The sequence below is a fragment of the Ammospiza caudacuta genome, chromosome 29, assembly GCF_027887145.1.
Source record: "Ammospiza caudacuta isolate bAmmCau1 chromosome 29, bAmmCau1.pri, whole genome shotgun sequence".
In the NCBI taxonomy this organism is placed as follows: Eukaryota; Metazoa; Chordata; class Aves; order Passeriformes; family Passerellidae; genus Ammospiza; species Ammospiza caudacuta.
The window spans coordinates 411052-430242 of NC_080621.1; the positions used below are offsets into that span (position 1 = coordinate 411052).

Here is a 19191-nt window from a genome sequence, read left to right on the forward strand (position 1 = left end):
TCGCCCCCTCCCCACCCACCTCCCCCTGCCCCGGTACCGGGTCCGGCCCCGCCGCGTCCCGGTCGCTACGGCCACGGCGGGAGCCACTTCCGGCGCGCCGCGCGAATCAGCCAATGCGATGTGACTCTTGCATGACGTCATCAGGCGGCGCCGGAAGCGAACCGCGCACGGTAATGGCGGCCCCCACGGGCCCTTCCCGGTTCTTTGCCCCCCGTCCCCAGTAACAAACGACACGGACACAGCGCACGGTCCAGAACGGCCTTTTCTTTGTGCCGCCCGGCGCGACACCAGCGGGTCCTGCCCTCCCCCTCCCCCGCCACTCCCTTCCCTCCCCCCCCTCCCGATCCCCGCCCTCGGAAACGGTAAAAAAACGAACGGAAACGGGAACGGGCACGGGGAAATGAACCAGACACGCGGGACGTGGCACCGACTCGCTCACAGAAAGCACAACGGCTGCGGCTCGGCCCCTCCCCCACCCCCACCCGGGGCTCGCGTGGGGGAGGGGCGGGTGGGGGAGGGGACACCGGGGACACCGGGGGGACACACACGGGAACGGGCCCCTCCCCCACCCTCCACGGCCCCTCCAGCCCCGATTGTTTCGCGCCCTCCCCTCCCCCAGCGCGGATTTTGGGGGAGCCCCCACCCCCAACCCCGCCCCTCCCCCCAAATTCCTCTGGGGGTCAAAGGTCAAACTCCTCTCGGGGACCCCTCCCCCCTCCCGGTACCGGGACCCCCCCCGGGGGCACCGCGGGGCCGCTCCGGGTCCGTCCCGGTGAGCTCCAACCTGGGGGGAGGACAGAGAGAATCAGCGATTTTTGGGGATTATTTTCTGGTTTTTGGGAGTTTTTTTCTGGGTTTTTTTGTGAATTTTGGGGGTCTTGGGGTTTAATTTGGCTTTTTGGGGTTTTTTTGGGTATTGTTTGCTTTGTTTTAGAGGTTTTGGGGGAGTTGTTTTTGGGGTTTTTGATGTTTTTGTGGGGGCGGTTGGGGGTTTTTGGGGGTTTTTGTTTTTTATGTTTTTGGGGCTTTTTGTGTCTTTTTTTTGTTTTGGGGTTCTTATTTGGGTTTTTTGGGGTGGGTTTGTGGCTTTGTTTTCAGAGATTTTTGGGGTTTTTCTTTTTTTTTGGTTTTTTGAGGGGGGTTTTTTCGTCTTTTGGGGGATTTTGGTTTTATTTGATTGTTTGTTTTTTGGGGGATTTTTTTTGGGGGGGTTGGAGGTTTTTCTTGCATTTTTTTGGGGGATTTTGTTTGGGTTTTTTTTTTTTTTTCATTTTTTTGGGGGGGGATTTTGGGGTGGGGTTTTTTTTTCATTTTTTATGGGATTTTTTCGGGGTTTTTTTGGGAGGTTTTTCTTGGATTTTTTGGGGGTTTTTTTTGGTGTTTTGGGGTCCTCTCTCTCACCTGTCGCAGGTGCTGTCACACCTGTCACAGCCCGTAGAACGCCGCCAGCCGCTCCTTGAGCAGGGGCGGGAACTGCTCCGAGAAATGCGCCCAGTTCCCCTCGCCCACCTGCGCCTTGAACCCGTGCAGGATCTGAGAAATGGAAATTAAATACAAATAAATTAAATATAAATAAATGCGCCCAATTCCCCTCGGCCACCTGCGCCTTGAACCCGTGCAGGATCTGAGAAATAGAAATTAAATACAAATAAATTAAATATAAATAAATGCGCCCAGTTCCCCTCGGCCACCTGCGCCTTGAACCCGTGCGGGATCTGAGAAATAGAAATTAAATATAAATAAATTAAATATAAATAAATTAAATATAAATAAACGCGCCCAGTTCCCCCCCCCCACCTGCGCCTTGAACCCGTGCGGGATCTGAGAAATAGAAATTAAATATAAATAAATTAAATATAAATAAATTAAATAGAAATAAATGCGCCCAGTTCCCCTCCCCCACCTGCGCCTTGAACCCGTGCAGGATCCACGGAGAGGGAGGGGGGGCAGGGAGACCCCTCCCCAAATGAAATAAATATATTTTAAAATATATATTAAATAAATAAAATATAAGTAAATATAAATTGTATATAATATATAAATTACATATATTATATATATAAGTATATATATAATTGCAAATATAAATAAATTACAATAATATATTTAATGAAAAATAAATATATAAATAAATAAAATTTAAATAAATTAATAAATATATAAATGTTATAATAAATATATAGTGTAGTGTAATGTAATGTAATGTAATATAGTGTAATGTAATATAATATAATGTAATGTAATATAATGTAATATAGTGTAATGTAATGTAATGTAATATAATATAATATAATATAATATAATATAATATAATATAATATAATACAAGTATATAATTAAATAATTAATAAAATATACAGACCTTGTAGAACATGTCCCGCAGGTCGTCCTTGGGGCTCACCCAGGAGGCCACGGCATCGCAGAAGAAAATGAAATCCTGGGGGGAAATGGGACAAAAATGGGGGAAAACACCCCAAAAATGGGGGGGAAAATACCCCAAGAATGGGGGGAAAAACACCCCAAAAATGGGGGGAAAACACCCCAAAAATGGAGAGGAATGGCCCAAAAATGGGAGGAAAAACACCCCAAAAATGGAGAGGAATGGCCCAAAAATGGGAGGAAAAACACCCCAAAAATGGGGAGAAACGGCCCAAAAATGGAGAGGAATGGCCCAAAAACGGGAGGATAAACACCCCAAAAATGGGGAGAAGCAGCCCAAAACCGGGGGGAAATCGGGGGGTGCAGCAGGGACCCCCAAGGTAACCCCAAACCCGGCTCTTCTCTCCCCAGATCGCCTCCCGCCCCCCCAGTTTCGGGCCCCTTCCTTTAATTTGGGGAGTCCCCCCGGAGTATTTTGGCCCCGCCCTCCAATTTTTGGGACCCCCCCCCGGTTTTGGGACCCCTCCCCAGTCCGGGCCCCCCGTACCTGCACGACGCCCCCCGGGTTGACCCCGATCATGACGCAGATGCCCCGGAAGGCCGAGTCCTTCTCCTCGTTATCGCGGATGTTCCGCAGCGACGTGCACCTGGCGTTTCGGGGGGAAAAACGGGATTTTGGGTAAAAATGGGGGAAAATGGGAAATCCGGGGGGGGGAATAAAGGGAATTTTGGGGTGCAAAAAGGGGATTTTGGTCCCCCCAGGCTCACCAGGGCCGGATGAATTGCTGCAGCATCGGGGCCACCTCCTGGGGACACACGAAACCCAGGCGGCCGATGGTGATGGCTGGGGAAAAGGGAGTTCAACATTTATAGTAATTTATTTTTATACATTTATTGGTATTTTATACATTTATTGGTATATTCTTAGTATTTCTATATTATTATATTTGTATATTTATTTAATCTTTATATATTTGTATACTTATATCTATGGTATATATCTGTATACTTATTTCATATACTTACATTTATTTTATAATATATATTATTTTACTGTACTTACATATTTAGATATTCATAATACTTATATATTTATTATATTTATATATTTACTTAATCCATTATATTTATATATTTACCTAATTTTTATGTAGCTGTATATATGGTATATATTATATACCTATTAGAATTTTTGTATTTATATTTATAGTATATACTCACATATTTTACTGTATTTATATCCTTATATAGTCACAACAACATATTTTTAGAGTATCTATAACAATATCTATTTATAATATCTATATATTCATACACTTGTAATTCTGTGTCCCGTAGTAAAAGTCACAATTTATAACTGTAAAATGCAATAACATTTTGAAATACAACAATATTTAAATATAACAACACTTCAAAAAATAAAACTTTGACAACAAAATGAAATCCTTTCTCTTCTCTTTGTACTCTATAAATTTAATCAATATTATACAATTAAATAAAAGTAAACCCCTATTCCAGACCACCCCCTGCTCTGTCTCCAGCAGGTTTTCGGGGTCCCCCCAGGTTTTTGGGGTCCCCCCTCTCACCAGTGTTCTCCAGCAGGGTTTTGGGGGTGTTGGGGCGGTTGATGATCTCCACCAGGTTCTGCAGCACCATGGGCACGTAGGGCTGCATCTCCGACCCTGGGGGGACACACGGGGGTCAGGGGGCTTTGGGGGTGCCCAGGGGGGTTTGGGGGTGCCCCGTGGAGGTTTTGGGGTGCCCACGGGGGGCTCAGGGGGCTCTCACCCATCTGCATGCAGATCTCGCCGATGGCCCAGGTCGCGTTGTTGCACACGGAGATGAACTCGGGGTTCAGGTTGGTGCCCAGGATGGGCATGAACTCGGCTGGGGAGGGGGCACAGGTGAGCCCAGGTGAATCTGGGGGCGCCCCCAGCCCGGGGAACCCCGACACTCACCGATGCAGGGCTTGACGTGCACGAAGCAAGCCTTGGTGAGGTCCCCCAGGAGGGCGAAGGAGCTCTGCCGCACCTCAGGCATCGTGTCCTGCCAGGGGCACAGGTGAGGGGGCACAGGTGAGCTGGGGGGCTCCCCCGGGATCTGAGGGGGCTCCCCGGGATCTGGGGGGGTTCAGGGGGGCGCCCCCCTCACCTGCATGCACTGGAACAGCAGGGTCATGATGTTGGAGCGGGCCACGAGCTGCTCCACGTGCCCGCCCAGCCCCTCGGCCAGGCCGCTGAGCAGGTCCAGGGCCACGATCATGAAATCCTTGTCGGGGGCCTCGTACTGCTCGGGGTGCTGGTTGTACATCTGGGGGGGGCACGGCGTGGCACTGTCAGTGTCCCCGTCACCGTCACTGTCACCCCCCGGGGCGCGGGGAGGGCTCACCATGGCCTGGGCCAGCGTCTTCTGCACCAGGGTGACGCAGCGCTGGTAGACGGGCTCGCAGTAGGGCAGGAAGCCGCTCTGCAGGGCCGTGGCCACCGAGGACAGGCACTGGGGACAGCAGGGACACCACGGGGACGTGCTGGGGACGCGTTCAGGGACGGCCACCCCCCCCCCCCCCCCCGGGGCCAGCCCTGCCCCACCTCCAGCAGGGGGAACAGGTCCTTGTCCTCGTCCTTGAGCTCGTTCCACTTCTGGATCAGCGGCGGCATCAGCTTCTGGATGTACTCCTGGGGACAGAGGGACATGGGGTGGGGACAGTTCAGGGGCTTGGGGACAGCTCAGGGGCTTGGGGACAGCTCAGGGGGCTTGGGGACAGCAGGGAGGGCTTGGGGGCAGCTCAGAGAGGGTGGGGACATCTCAGAGGGCTTAGGGACACCCAGAACGGGGTTGGAGACAGCCAGAAGGAGTTGGGGACACCCTGGAGTGACTGGGGACATCTCAGAGGGGTTTGGGACATTCTGGAGGAGTTGGGGACACCCAGGAGGGGCTGGGAAACCCCAGAGAGGTCGGGGACAGCAGGAAGGGCTTGGGGACATCCCAGAGGAGTCAGGAACAGCGGGGAGAGGTTTGGGACACCCCCGTGGGGTTGGGGACATCCCAGCAGAGGTTGGGGACACCCTGGAGGGGTTGGGGACACCAAGCAGGTGCCACCTGGCGTGCCCTGAGGCCCTCAGAGCACAGAGATCCACAGGGGGAATTCGGGATTCGAATGTCTGTGGTCATCACCGGGCAGGGACGCGGCGGGGTCTGGGGACATCGGGGGGTGGTTTGGGGACACCGCGGGGATTTGGGGACATGGGGACACACCGGCTGGTTGAGGTGGTGGCCCACGGAGTCGGCCAGCGTGCCGATGGCGTCGTAGAGGATGAGCAGGTTCTTGTGCTGGTACTTGCCGAAGGCGAACACCAGCGTGTCCAGGATGAAGCTCAGGTACGGCACCAGCTCCGTGCACGCCTCCTCCTCCAGCGTGGCGAAGGCACTGCAGGGACAGGGACACCCCAAAAACCTCGTGGGGACACCCCAAAACCTCACAGAACGACCCCAAACCTCATGGGATCCCCCAGAGCAGCGCGGGGGCCCCGCCGGGTCAGGCAGTACGAACACAGAATGTCCTCACTGGGATCGGGGCAGTGCTGTCATCACCCCCGGCAGGTGTCCCCAATGTCACCTGTCCCACCTATCCCACCCTGTGTTCCCAATGTCACCTGTCCCACCCCACCATCCCCAGTGTCACCTGTCCCTCCCCAGTATCACCTGTCCCACTCCACTGTCCCTGTCCCATCTGTCCCCCTGCAGTGTCACCTATCCCATCCCACCCGTCCCATCCCATCTGTCCCTGCCCATTGTCACTGTCCCACCCCAGTGTCCCCATCCCACCTGTCCCTGTCCCACTTGTCCCACCCATCCCATCCCACATTTCCCCCCCAGTATCACCTATCCCCTCTCACGTTTCTCCCCCAGCGTCACCTGTCCTTGTTCTCCCTGTCCCACCCATCTCATCCTACCACAGTGTCCCAGTGTCACGTATCCCACCCATCACACCTGTCCTTGTCCCACCTGTCCCACCCATCCCATCTCCCCACAGTGTCCCCAGTGTCCCCTGTCCCACCTGCAGGCGGCCTCCTGCACGCGTTTGTTGCCGTCCAGGATGCGCTGCAGCAGCTCGGTCATGAGGGGTTTCAGGTAGAGCTCGGGGGGCTGCGCCACCACCCAGTGCGCGTAGCGGCTCAGGGTCCAGCAGGCGATGGAGCGCACCAGGGCCTTGCGGTCAGCCAGGCAGCGGATCAGGTGTGGGATCAGCTCGGGCAGGTACGGCACCATGCCCTGCATGCACCCTGAGAGAGGGGATCAGGTGTGGGATCAGCTCGGGCAGGTACAGCACCATGCCCTGCATGCACCCCAAAACACGGGATCAGGTGTGGGATCAGGTGTGGGATGAGCTCGGGCAGGTAGGGCACCATGCCCTGCATGCACCCCGAAACACGGGATCGGGTGTGGGATCAGGTGTGGGATGAGCTCGGGCAGGTACGGCACCATGCCCTGCATGAACCCTGAGAGAGGGGATCAGGTGTGGGATCAGGTGTGGGATCAGCTCGGGCAGGTACGGCACCATGCCCTGCATGCACCCCGAAACACGGGATCAGGTGTGGGATCAGGTGTGGGATCAGCTCGGGCAGGTACGGCACCATGCCCTGCATGAACCCTGAGAGAGGGGATCAGGTGTGGGATCAGGTGTGGGATGAGCTCGGGCAGGTACGGCACCATGCCCTGCATGCACCCCGAAACACGGGATCGGGTGTGGGATCAGGTGTGGGATGAGCTCGGGCAGGTACGGCACCATGCCCTGCATGAACCCTGAGAGAGGGGATCAGGTGTGGGATCAGGTGTGGGATCAGCTCGGGCAGGTACGGCACCATGCCCTGCATGCACCCTGTGGAGTGGGCAGGGGGTGTTTTCGGGGTGCCCCCAAAGTGTTTTTGGGGTGCCCACCTTCAGCAATGGCCCCCAGGACCAGGATGCCCTAGACTGGGACGGGTTTGGGGCTGTGTTTGGGGTCCCCTGGATCGGGATGGATTTGGGGCTGATTTTGGGGTCCCCCCGGGTGTTTTGGGGTGCCCACCTTCAGCAATGGCCCCCAGCACCAGGATCCCTGACTCCTTGACCACCCACTCGAGGTGGAAGAGCAGCTCCTTGAGCAGGGGCAGCAGGTGGGGCAGCAGCTCCTCCCGGAACACGTTGGCCAGCACGTCCAGCGCCGCCGCCGAGCACTTCCCTGGGCACCCAGGGGTTAACGGGGGCACCCCGACGCGGGGGGGACCCCAAAACCCACGGGGGCACCCTAAATTCATCAAGGGGACACCACAAAACCCCCAGATCCACCCCAAAACCCCCCAGACTCACCCCAAAATCCCCATCCCTACTGAGGTTCCAGTCGCTCAGCGTGTCGTCGTTGTCCCTAAACCCCCCAGACTCACCCCAAAACCCCCCAGACTCACCCCAAACCCCCATCCCTACTGAGGTTCCAGTCGCTCAGCGTGTCGTCGTTGTCCCTAAACCCCCCAGTCTCACCCCCAAACCCCCCAGATTCACCCCAAAATCCCCATCCCTACTGAGGTTCCAGTCGCTCAGCGTGTCGTCGTCGTCCTCGTCGTCCCCGTCGCCGTCGCCGTCCCCGCGCTGCTCCTCGTGCGCCAGCGTCACCGTGCGCGACTTGTGGAACCGCGGCTTGATGTCCTGCTCGCTGTCGGGCACCGCCTCGTCCTCCTCCACGTCGCCCTGCGGGTATCGCGACATGGCACCGGCATATCGCGACACGGCACCGGCGTATCGTGACGTGACACCATTGTATCGCGACGTGGCACCGGCGTATCGTGATGTGGCACCAGTGTATCGCGACGTGGCGCCGCTGTATCGCAACGTGACATCGTTGCACTGCGACACGACAGCGTTGTGTTGCGACGTGGCACCGCTGTATCGCGATATGGCATCGTCGTATCGCAACGCGGCACCGTTATCTCACGACATGGCACCGTTGTATCACAACACGGGACCGCTGTGTCGCGACACGGCACCGCTGTGTCGCGACGCGACGTCATCATGACAGAGCCCCCCGGGGCGGATCAGACAGTACGAACACCAGTGACCATCAGGGGGGTCAGTCTGAAGCTGTCATCATCTCCAGGGCTCCCAGTACAGCCCCAGTAACACCAGTATCCCCCAGTGTCCCCCCAGTGCTCCCAGTACAGCCCCAGTAACAGCAGTATCCCCCAGTGCCCCCCCAGTGCTCCCAGTACAGCTCCCAGTGCTCCCCCAGTGCTCCCAGTATGGCTCCAGGGCTCCCAGTACAGCCCCAGTAACACCAGTATCCCCCAGTATAGCCCCAGTGCTCCCAGTACGGCTCCAGGGCTCCCAGTACAGCCCCCAGTGTCCCCCCAGTGCTCCCAGTACAGCCCCAGTGCTCCCCCAGTGCTCCCAGTACAGCCCCAGTAAAACCAGTATCCCCCAGTGTCCCCCCAGTGCTCCCAGTATGGCTCCCAGTGCTTCCCCCAGTGCTCCCAGTACAGCCCCAGTAACACCAGTATCCCCCAGTGTCCCCCCAGTGCTCCCAGTACAGCCCCAGTAACACCAGTATCCCCCAGTGTCCCCCCAGTGCTCCCAGTACAGCCCCAGTGCTCCCCCAGTGCTCCCAGTACAGCCCCAGTAAAACCAGTATCCCCCAGTGTCCCCCCAGTGCTCCCAGTATGGCTCCCAGTGCTTCCCCCAGTGCTCCCAGTACAGCCCCAGTAACACCAGTATCACCCAGTGCCCCACCAGTGCTCCCAGTACAGCTCCCAGTGCTCCCAGTACAGCCCCAGTAACACCAGTATCCCCCAGTATAGCCCCAGTGCTCCCAGTACGGCTCCCAGTGCTCCCAGTACAGCCCCCAGTGTCCCCCCAGTGCTCCCAGTACAGCCCCAGTAACACCAGTATCCCCCAGTGTCCCCCCAGTGCTCCCAGTACAGCTCCCAGTGCTCCCAGTACAGCTCCCAGTGCTCCCAGTACAGCCCCAGTAACACCAGTATCCCCCAGTATAGCCCCAGTGCTCCCAGTACGGCTCCAGGGCTCCCAGTACAGCCCCCAGTGTCCCCCCAGTGCTCCCAGTACAGCCCCAGTAACACCAGTATCCCCCAGTGTCCCCCCAGTGCTCCCAGTACAGCTCCCAGTGCTCCCAGTACAGCCCCAGTAACACCAGTATCCCCCAGTGCTCCCCCAGTGCTCCCAGTACGGCCCCAGTGCCCACCTTGAGCAGGATGATGTCGATCTCCGAGTACCTCATCCCGTGCACCAGGATCGGGATCAGCCTGGACGCGGGAGATTTTGGGGTCAGTTTGGGGCATTTGGGGTCAGTTTGGGGCATTTGGGGTCAGTTTGGGGCATTTGGGGTCAGTTTGGGGTGGATTTTGGGATAGATTTTAGGGTATATTTCGGGTATTTAGGGTCACTCACTACACCAGGTGCGCCGTGGGTTTTGGGGTGGATTCTGGGTGGATTTTGGGTATATTTTGGGTGGGTTTAGGGGTCACTCACTGCACCAGGTGTGCCGTGGATTTAGGGGCGGATTTGGGGTATATTTTGGGTACATTTTGGGCAGATTTTGGGGTCACTCACTGCACCAGGTGCGCGGTCAGCCCACGATGAATTTCAGGATGGATTTTAGAGTGGATTTGTGGTAGATCTGGGTATATTTTGGGTATATTTAGGGGTCACTCACTGCACCAGCTGTGCTGTTGGCCTTACAGTGGATTTGGGGTATATTTTGGGTATATTTGGGTATATTTTAGGGTCACTCACTGCACCAAGTGCGCCGTCAGCTCAGGATGGATTTTAGGGTATATTTTGGGTATATTTGGGTATATTTAGGGTACATTTATGGGTCACTTACTGCACCAGGTGTGCTGTACATTTTGGGGTGGATTTGGGGCATATTTTGGGTATATTTGGGTATATTTCGGGGTGGATTTGGGGTCACTCACCGCACCAGGTGCACCGTGGTTTTGGGGTGGATTTGGGGTATATTTTGGGCACATTTTAGGTATATTTAGGGGTCACTCACTGCACCAGGTGCGCCGTCAGCACGTCCTTGCAGATGGGCTGCTCGGCCAGCGTCAGCCAGAACTCGCAGGCCTCCAGCGCCACGTTCTCGTCGCTGTCCTGCGTCCTCTGCAGCATGTACTGGGGGTGGGGGGCACAGGTGAGCTCACAGGTAAGCCCCCAGACCCCTCACCTGGCCCAGGTAACCCCCAGACCCTCACCTGGATGATGCTGTACATGTGTGGGATGAGGCGGTCGATGCGCACCTCCAGCAGCATCACCAGCGCCCGGCACACGTTCTTGCGCACCTCGGGGTCCTCGTCCACCGCCAGCGCGAACAGGTGCTGGGGAGGGGACAGGTGAGACCCCCAGGGACACACAGAGATACCCAGAGACCCTTACTGACCCCCAGGGATCCCCAGGTGCTGGGGGGGGGACAGGTGAGAGCCCAGGTGTGCCCCCACCTCGATGAAGGTGTCGATGTTCTCCATCAGCGCCTGCGCCCGGTCCATGATGAACTGGTTCACGCAGGCGATGGCGTGGGACCTGGGCAGGGGGACAGGGGTCACCTGGGCACCCCCAAACCCTACCTGGGCACCCCCGGAGCCACCTGAACACACCTGAACCCCCCCTAAATCCCACCTGGGCACCCCTAGACCTACCTGCCCCCCTAACCCACCTGTCCCACACCTGATTTTGGGGCCGCAGTGCTTGAAGAACTGCGGGAATTTGGGGATCAGAATTTGGGAATTTGGGGACCAGAACATTTTTGGAAATCAAGAGCAATGAATCACCCCTATACCCCCATGTCCCCCAGGTGAAGGGGCACAGGTGTGTGCCCACCTGTCTCTCACCTGATTTTGGGGCTGCAGTGCTTGAAGAACTGCAGGAATTTGGGGATCATGACGTTGAGGGGCCGGTTCAGGGCGTCGCTGTCCAGCAGCTCCGAGGAGTCCTCGCAGATTTTCTGCAGCGCCCCGAAGGCCCCCTGGGAGCACAGGTGAGGGCAGGGGCGGGGTCAGCGGCGGCCACGCCCCCCCCCCGGTGCGCCCAGCTGCCCCCCCCAGGTGCACCTCGCAGGTGTTGTAGTCCTCGGAGTTGAGCAGGTTGCAGAGCTGGGGCAGCAGCTCCGGCCACATCTGCAGCTCCCCCTTGGAGGCGATGGTGGTGATCAGGATACCTGCGGGCAGGTGCACAGGTGAGCTGGGAACGGGGTTTGGGGGGAGATTTGGGGGTTTTGGGGAGGTTTGAGGGGGTTTTGGGGTCCCATCTGCAGCTGCCCCTTGGAGGCGATGGTGGTGATCAGGATACCTGCGGGCAGGTGCACAGGTGAGCCGGGAACGGGGTTTGGGAGGAGATTTGGGGGTTTTGGGGAGGTTTGAGGGGGTTTTGGGGTGTTTGGGGTCCCATCTGCAGCTGCCCCTTGGAGGCGATGGTGGTGGTCAGGATACCTGCGGGCAGGTGCACAGGTGAGCCGGTTTGGGGGGATTTTGGGGGGATTTGAGGGGGTTTCGTGAGGGTTTTGGGGGGGGTCAGAGAGGTGCTCAGGCGTCCTAGGGCAGTTCCTGGGTTACAAGTTTTGGTCACACAGTTACCCAGGTGTGCCCAGGTGGGTGCCCAGGTGTGTCCCTCACCGACGGTGGCTCAGAGCAGTTAGGAAGCATCACCCAGATGTTACCCAGGGATGTTTTGTGTCGGCATTTTGGGTCCCGCAGTTACCCAGCTGTGGCCCCAGGTGTGCCCAGGTGTCCCCTCACCGATGGTGGCCCGGATCAGCGAGGAGGCGTCGCCCAGGTGGTTCAGGCACTCCTGCTTGATGAACTCGGCCACGGGCGGGGGGAAGCTCTGGAAATGAGCCTTGACGTTGTTCTTGAGGATCAGCCCGCTCAGCGAGCGCGTGGGCTCATCTGGGGGGCACAGACGGGGTCTGTGAGTGCCCCCTGGGGGTCACCTGTGCCCCCCAGGTGTCAGCGACACCCCCAGGGTTCACCTGTGCCCACCCAGGGATCACTGATACCCCCCAGACCCCCGGGATCAGCCCGCTCAGCGAGCGCGTGGGCTCATCTGGGGGGCACAGACGGGGTCTGTGAGGCCCCCCCGGGGGTCACCAGAGCCCCCCCAGGGGTCAGTGATCCCCCCAGACCCCCTCAGGACCCCCACAGACCCCCCCACCTTCAGACTTGAGGCGGGTGAGCACGAAGATCAGGTAATTGTTGAAGTCGGGGAATTGGTTCAGCTGCTTCAGCTTCTGCACGGGGGGGTCAAGGAGGGACAGGGACACGGGGGGGGGCACAGGGACCCCCAGAGACCCCCAGGGGCATCCAGGGACGCCCACCCCACATCGCCCACCCCACATCGCCCACCCCACGCTTTTCCCCCCGAGACAAAGACCCCCCCTTCCCCAGGGGTCTGAATCCCCATTCTGGGGGTCCCAATCTCATCTCTGGTGGTCCCAGCCCCATTCTGGGGGTCCCGGCCCCATCTTTGGGGTCTCAGCCCCATCTTTGGGGTCCCATCTCCATCCTGAGGGTCCCAATCTCATCTCTGTGGGTCCCAGCCCCATTCTGGGGGTCCCGGCCCCATCTTTGGGGTCCCATCTCCATCCTGAGGGCCCCAATCTCACCTCTGGTGGTCCCAGCCCCATTCTGGGGGTCCCAGCCCCCTTCTGGGGGTCCCAGCCCCATCTTTGGGGTCTCAGCCCCATCTTTGGGGTCCCATCTCCATCCTGAGGGTCCCAATCTCACCTCTGGTGGTCCCAGCCCCACGCCAGGTGACCCTAATCCCATATTGGGGGTCCCACCCCCTCCCGGTGCCCCCACCTCCATGCCCAGCGCCCCCAGCCCCATCCCGGTGATCCCCTCCCGGTGCCCCCAGAGCCCCGGGGGTCCCATGGCAGAGCTCCCAGCCCCCTCCCCACGCCCCCAGCCCCGTTCCCGGCGCGGATACGTCCTGCACCACCCTCTGCGTGGCCGTGTTGGGTGACTGCGAGTCCTTGAGCAGCTGCAGCACCTGCTGCAGGCCCTGCTCGTCCGGCTGCCAGTCCATGGCCCGGGGGGGCCCCGGGGAGGGGTCCCAGGGGGTCCCGAGGGGTCTGGGGGGGCTCCGGTCACGGGGGCTGTGCAGAGAGAAAAGAGGGAGTGGGGCTGGGGGAGGTCAGGGGGTCCTGGGGGGTACATGGTGGGGGGGGGGGGAGAATTAATAAATGGGGGGGAAAGAGAGTGGGGGGAGTCAATAAAGGAGAGGAAGGGGCACGGGGGGGGTTAAAAATGAGGGGGAAGGGGTGGGGAGGGGTCTTGGAGTCAATAAATGGTGGGGGGAGATCAATAAACGAGGGAAAGGGAACGGGGGGCTGGGGGGGGGTCCTGGGGTAAACAAATGAGGGGGAAAATTAACAAATGGGGGGAAAGGGGCAAGAGGGTTGCCGGGGTCGATATATTGAGGAGGGGGCGTGGGGAGGGGGGTCAAAAAATGGGGGGGGAAAGGGGGAAAAAGGGGACACGGAGGTATCCTAGGTGGGAGTAAATGGGATAAATTAGAGAGGAAGGGGCTCGGGGGTGCGATAAATGCGGGGAAGGGGCGTGGGGGGCGATAAATGTGAGGAAGGGGCTCTGGGGGGGGGTCCTGACCATTCGTTCCCCCTCCCGGATGAGCGGGGGCGGGGCGGGAGCGGCGCACGTGGGGCCGGGACCGGGAAAGGCGGGAGAACCGGCACGGGGGGCGGGGGAGGGGAGGGAAAGCTGCGGGACCCCTCCCCAGGATTAAACCCCCCCCCCCTCATCACCTCTCGATCTCCAACACCTTCGTTGCCCCCCCGCTTTGAACCCCTGGCCGGCCCCAGACCCCCAAAACCCCGTTAACCCCCCCCCAAAACCCTCAGAGCCCCCCAAAACCCCCTCAGAGACCCCCAAACCCCACTCAGACCCCCGCAAACCCCCTCAAACGCCCCCAAACCCCCTCAGACCCCCCCAAACCCCCTCACAACGCCCCCCCCACCTCCCCAACCACCCCCGTGCCCCGATCCCCCCCCGTTCCCCCCTCCCGAGACCCCCAAACCCCCCCGGAACCCCTCCCCAATTTCCCCCCCCCCATTCTCCCCTCAGCGCCCCCTCCTTCCCCTCAGGCCCCGCGCGCCGCTCCCGCCGCCCCCCGCGCTGCCGGTACCTGCCCGCTGAGTTCCGGGGGGGGGTCCCGGTGTGGTTTTGGGGGTGGGGAATGGAGGGAGGGGGTTCCCGGTGTTTTTGGGGGGGGTCCCGGTGTTCGGGGGGGGTCGGAGCGCGGCCGGGGGGGGCTTTCGCCGCTGCCCCCCGTGACCCCCGCCGGCCACCGTCCGCCCCGCGCGGCCGCGTCACGTGCGCAAGGGGGCGGTGCCTCCGGGGGAAGGGGAGGAGCAGCGCTGGCGGGAAGAGGAGGGGCTACAGCGCGCATGCGCGGAGTCCTCGGGAGGAGGCGGGGACTACAAGTCCCGGCGTGCACCATGCGGGGGCGGAACCATTGCGGGGAAAGGGAGGAACAACAAATCCCCAGCTCGTGGAGTGCGACCAAGTGGAGAGGGGGAACTGGGGGCAACTGGGACGAACTGGGAGGAGTGGGGAGGGGTCCGGAGGGCACTGGGAGGGACTGGGGAGGGGTCAGGGTCAGCTAGGAGGAACTGGGAGGGAAATAGGGGGAGTTGAAGGGAACTGGGATGAACTGGGAGGAACTGGGGGGGCTCAGGGCACAGGTGTCACCCCAAACTTTATTAATGTGAGCCCCACCAAACCAGTAAATACTCCATACTGGGACAACTGGGAAGCCCAAAAAAGCCTTTGACCCTGGGGGGACAGAAATGACACTGGGGGGGCTCCCCTCTCCCAAAACCCCCCCAAAAAAATCTTCTCAGCACCTCCGAAACCTCAGAGCTCTTTAATTGCGCGCCGCCCCCCCCAAACCCCCCCAAAATTCCCCCAAAACGCGGCTGGGGGGAGCGGGAAGGCAGTGCTGTCAATCAAATCCAGCTGGGGGCGGGGTTATAGAAAAGGGGCGTGGTCCGCACAAAAGGGGCGGAGCCCCCACTTTCCATTGGTATTTACAGGGGGGTTTGGGGGGGTCCTGGGGATTTCGGGGGGGGGGGGGGGTGGTCTCCACTTTAAATGCGTTTTGGGGGAAGGGGTGTGGCCATATTTAGGCCACGCCCCCATCACAGAGATAAATTTGGGGTGGGGGGTAAATATTAATTAATTGAGCACTTTTGGGGGGTGGGCAGGGCCAGGATCCCCCCTCACTTTTATTTTGGAGGGGGTCAGCGCTGTTTCATTGGATAATTTTGGGGGGTGGGCGTGGTCAGCAGCCCCGCCCCACAGCTCATTATGGGGAGGGGGCGGGGCCTATTTGAGCGGGTGTTTTGGGGGGGGTCTGGGCCGGGTTTGGGGCCCCCCCCGCGGGATTTTGGGGTGTTTTTTCGGGGGGGGGGCCGGGGTTATTTGACCAAGGGTCTCGTCTTGTCGTCGTCGCTGCACTGGTGAGCTTTGTACTTCTGCACCTCCGCCAGGTACTTGGCCCAGGCGTCGCCTTTACTCGTCAGCACCTGCCCCAGAATGGCCCAAAACCACACCAAAATCAGCCCAAAATCACACCAAAATCAGCCCAAAATTACCCACAAAATCACCCCAAAATCACCTCCAGAATGGCCACAAATCACACCAAAATCAGCCCAGAAATCACCCCAAAATAGCTCCAAAATACCCCCAAAAATCACCTCAAAATCACGCCCAGAACGGCCCCAGATCAGTCCAAACGCCAGCCCAAACATCATCCCCAGAACAGCCCCAAAATCACCCCAAAACAGCCCTAGATGACCCCAATATCATCCCAAAAGTCAGCCCCAAAACGGCCTCAAATCACCCGAAAAATCACTCCAAATCATCCCAAAATCATCCCCGAAATAACCCAAATATCACCCACAAAATCATCTGAAAATCATCCCAAAATCACCCCAAAACGGTCCAAAAATCAACCCAAACCAGCCCCAAATCAGCCCAAAACTCAACCCAAAACGGCCCCAAATATCACCCCAAAACCATCCCGAAACAGCCCCAAATCACCCCCAGAATCAGCCCAAAACAGCCCCAAAATCACCCCAAAAATCACCCTCAAAATAACCCCAAACCGGCCCCAAAATCACACCAAAACATCCCCAAAAATCAACCCAAAAAAACTCCAAAATCCACCAAATTCCCCTCCCAGGTGCCCAGACCCCCTTCCCCACCCCAAATCTCCCTTCCGGGACCCCAAATCCCTCCCGGGACCCCCCGGTTTCCCCCCGGTTCCCGGTCCCACCTCCTCGTCCGTTTTCTGCTTCTTGGCCACCACTCCGGTTTTCAGGGCCAGCTTGTTGCCGCCCCGCCGCCGCCCCACCTGGGGAAGGGACAAACCTGCCCCGTTACCGGGAGCGGGACCCGCCGTGACCCCCGGGGGCTCCAACCCGCCCCGAACCGCCCCGGTACCGGAACCGGGGCTCGGGAGGGAAAGAACCGGAGGGAGCGCGGAGCCACGGGGATAAGCGAGGCCGCCACCGAGCGGCTCCGGGCACGGCCGAGGAGCCCCGGGAGCGGCACCGGAGCCCCGGGAGCGGCGCCGGGAGCGGCACCGGGGCCGTGCCCCCCTCACGCGTTCGGGCCGGGCCGGCGGGAGCGGAGCCGGGAGGGGCCCGCGGGCCGCCGCGTCCTTACGAAGCTGAGCGCGCCGCCGCTCCTCTTCGCGCCGTCAGCCCCGCCGCGCTGCGTGCCGGTACCGCCGCCGCCGCCGCCACCGGACGCCTCCGCGGCCGCCGCCGCCGCCTCGCGCTCCCGCTGCTGCTCCTCCGCCTCCATCTTGCGCTTGAAGAGCTCCAGGAAGCTGCCGTCGTTGGCGAACACGTTGACGCCGCCGCCCGGGCCCGGCGGGGGCGGCGAAGGCGCCTCCGGAGCCTCCCGGTCCTCACCGCGCGCCGCCATCTTGTCCGCCGCCACCGCCGCCGGCGCCGCCCGATGACATCAGCGCGACCTCCGCGGCGGCGGCGGCGGCGCAGCCCGGTGACGTCACGATCTCCCCGCCGGCGGGGCGGCGTTGCCCGGCAACGTGCGGGGCTCCCGGCGCTACGCCCCGCCCTCTGCCAGGATTGACAGGCAGTTTAACCAATGGGAAGCGAAAGAAGGGAGGGCGCGGCGGCGCGGCGGCCAATCAGCGTGCGGCGGGCGGCGGCGCGGGGAAGATGGCGGCGGCAGCGGCGGGCGGCGGGTGGGCGGCCGAGGGCCCCGAGGAGTTCGAGGACGCGCCCGACGTGGAGCCGCTGGAGCCGACGCTGGCGAACATCATCGAGCAGCGCAGCCTCAAGTGGATCTTCGTGGGCGGCAAGGGCGGCGTGGGCAAGACCACGTGCAGGTGAGGCACCGGGGACGGTACCGGGTACCGGGAGCCGCACCGGGACGGGACGGGATGGACGGGGATCGGGGTGGGATAACGGGATTGGAATGGGATTATGGGGTTGGGATGGGGTAACGGGCTTGGGATGGGGCGAAGGGGTCGGGACGGGACCCCCGGATCGGGACGGGAGGAACGGGGTGGGATCACCGGATCGGGGTGGGTTACCGAGATCCCGGGGTGGGATCATGGGATTGGAATGGGGTAACGGGATTGGAATGGGGTAACGGGATTGGAATGGGGTAACGGGATTGGAATGGGACACCGGGGTCGGGATGGGATCGCCGGATCGCGATGGGAGGAACGGGACAGGATACCGGGACCGGGCTGGGATACCGGAATCGTGACGGGATAACGAGACCGGGAAGCGGCCCGGGAGGGGCTGGGGGGTCCCGCACACCTGAGGGGTCCGCACACACATTTGGGAGGGTCCCGCACACCTGGAGGGGTCCCAAACCCACCCCCTGCCCCCTTTTTTGTGGCAATTTCGGGGGGATCCGACCCCAGGGGTCCCAATCCCGATCCGAGACCCCCCCCTTGGGACCCCCCAGACCCCGTGAGGACCCCCCGGTTTCCCTCCCCAGCTGCAGCCTGGCCGTGCAGCTGTCCCGGGTCCGCGAGAGCGTGCTCATCATCTCCACCGACCCTGCCCACAACATCTCGGACGCCTTCGACCAGAAATTCTCCAAAGTGCCCACCAAGGTCACCGGCTACGACAACCTCTTCGCCATGGTGGGTCCTGGCGGGTCCCTGGCGGGGCTGGAAGATCCTGGAGGGTCTTGGAGGGGTCCCAGGGGGGTCCTGGAGGGTCTGGAGAGACCCCGATGTCCCCAGTCCCCCCCAAAGTCCCCAGTCCCCTTGGATGTCCCCAATGCCCTCACTGCCCCGGTCCTCTCAATGTCCCCAATCCCCCTGTGTGTCCCCAATGTGTCCAGTGCCCCCAATGTCCCCTCACTGTCCCCAATCTCCCCATTGTCCCCCAATGTCCCCAACACCTCCAATGTCCTCAATGTCCCCAATGTCTCCTCAGTGTCCTCAATGTCCTCCCAATCCCGCTGCGTGTCCCCAGTGTCCCCAATCCCCCTGGATCCCCCCAATGTCCCCAATCCCCCCACTGTCCCCAATGTCGCAATGTCCCCCCGATGTCCCCAGTCCCCCTGGATGTCCCCAATGTCACCAATGCCCCAAATGTCCCAATCCCCGTGGATGTCCCCAGTGTCCCCAATGTCCCCCCAATGCCCCCAACCCCCTCAATGTCCCCTGTGTGTCCCCAATGTCTCCAATGTCCCCAGTGTCCCCAGTGTCCCAAATCGCCCTGGATGTCCCCAGTGTCACCAATGTCCCCTGTGTGTCCCA

General features: G+C 59.9%; 3 protein-coding genes across 4 annotated transcripts in view; 1 reads left to right on the forward strand and 2 right to left on the reverse strand.

Annotated features, from left to right (window-relative positions):
• Window positions 1–380: 380 nt before the first annotated feature.
• Window positions 381–14596, reverse strand: TNPO2 (transportin 2). 2 transcript variants are annotated; one of them, XM_058821491.1, is made up of 25 exons: window positions 14560–14596; window positions 13345–13513; window positions 12571–12646; window positions 12156–12305; window positions 11472–11578; window positions 11253–11386; window positions 10863–10944; window positions 10620–10742; window positions 10421–10539; window positions 9608–9668; window positions 7938–8103; window positions 7448–7600; window positions 6437–6662; window positions 5635–5806; window positions 4968–5054; window positions 4768–4875; window positions 4531–4689; window positions 4338–4425; window positions 4168–4266; window positions 3966–4061; window positions 3148–3223; window positions 2927–3026; window positions 2363–2437; window positions 1402–1533; window positions 381–784 (listed from the first exon to the last, which is right to left on the reverse strand). In XM_058821491.1, exons 2-24 carry the CDS (start codon window positions 13441–13443, stop codon window positions 1426–1428), a joined length of 2664 nt encoding a protein of 887 aa, XP_058677474.1. In that variant the 5' UTR covers window positions 13444–13513; window positions 14560–14596; the 3' UTR covers window positions 381–784; window positions 1402–1425. The 2 variants fall into 2 exon arrangements, with proteins under 2 accessions (XP_058677474.1, XP_058677473.1); XM_058821490.1 differs by lacking the exon at window positions 381–784 and having other exon boundaries at window positions 1395–1533.
• Window positions 14597–15349: 753 nt separating this feature from the next.
• TRIR (telomerase RNA component interacting RNase) lies at window positions 15350–17374 on the reverse strand. The gene is made up of 3 exons (XM_058821499.1): window positions 17106–17374; window positions 16714–16791; window positions 15350–15961 (listed from the first exon to the last, which is right to left on the reverse strand). Exons 1-3 carry the CDS (start codon window positions 17367–17369, stop codon window positions 15854–15856), a joined length of 450 nt encoding a protein of 149 aa, XP_058677482.1. The 5' UTR covers window positions 17370–17374; the 3' UTR covers window positions 15350–15853.
• A 246-nt stretch (window positions 17375–17620) lies between these two features.
• Window positions 17621–19191, forward strand: part of GET3 (guided entry of tail-anchored proteins factor 3, ATPase) — a 7237-nt gene continuing 5666 nt past the window's right edge. The window contains 2 exon segments of the mRNA XM_058821496.1: window positions 17621–17796; window positions 18420–18567. Of these exon segments, the coding sequence (XP_058677479.1) occupies window positions 17627–17796; window positions 18420–18567 (318 nt within the window). The 5' untranslated portion in view covers window positions 17621–17626.

Excerpts from the sequence above, each read along its gene's own strand:
- TRIR (XM_058821499.1), bottom strand. The coding sequence starts at position 17,369 with ATGGCGGCGCGCGGTGAGGACCGGGAGGCTCCGGAGGCGCCTTCGCCG. Across the intron at positions 16,792-17,105 it reads GCGGCGGCGCGCTCAGCTTC|GTGGGGCGGCGGCGGGGCGG; the intron begins GTAAGGACGCGG and ends TCCCTTCCCCAG. Across the intron at positions 15,962-16,713 it reads AGCAGAAAACGGACGAGGAG|GTGCTGACGAGTAAAGGCGA; the intron begins GTGGGACCGGGA and ends ATTCTGGGGCAG.
- TNPO2 (XM_058821491.1), bottom strand. The coding sequence starts at position 13,443 with ATGGACTGGCAGCCGGACGAGCAGGGCCTGCAGCAGGTGCTGCAGCTG. Across the intron at positions 4,876-4,967 it reads ACCTGTTCCCCCTGCTGGAG|TGCCTGTCCTCGGTGGCCAC; the intron begins GTGGGGCAGGGC and ends TGCTGTCCCCAG. Across the intron at positions 3,224-3,965 it reads AACCCTGCTGGAGAACACTG|CCATCACCATCGGCCGCCTG; the intron begins GTGAGAGGGGGG and ends CCTTTTCCCCAG.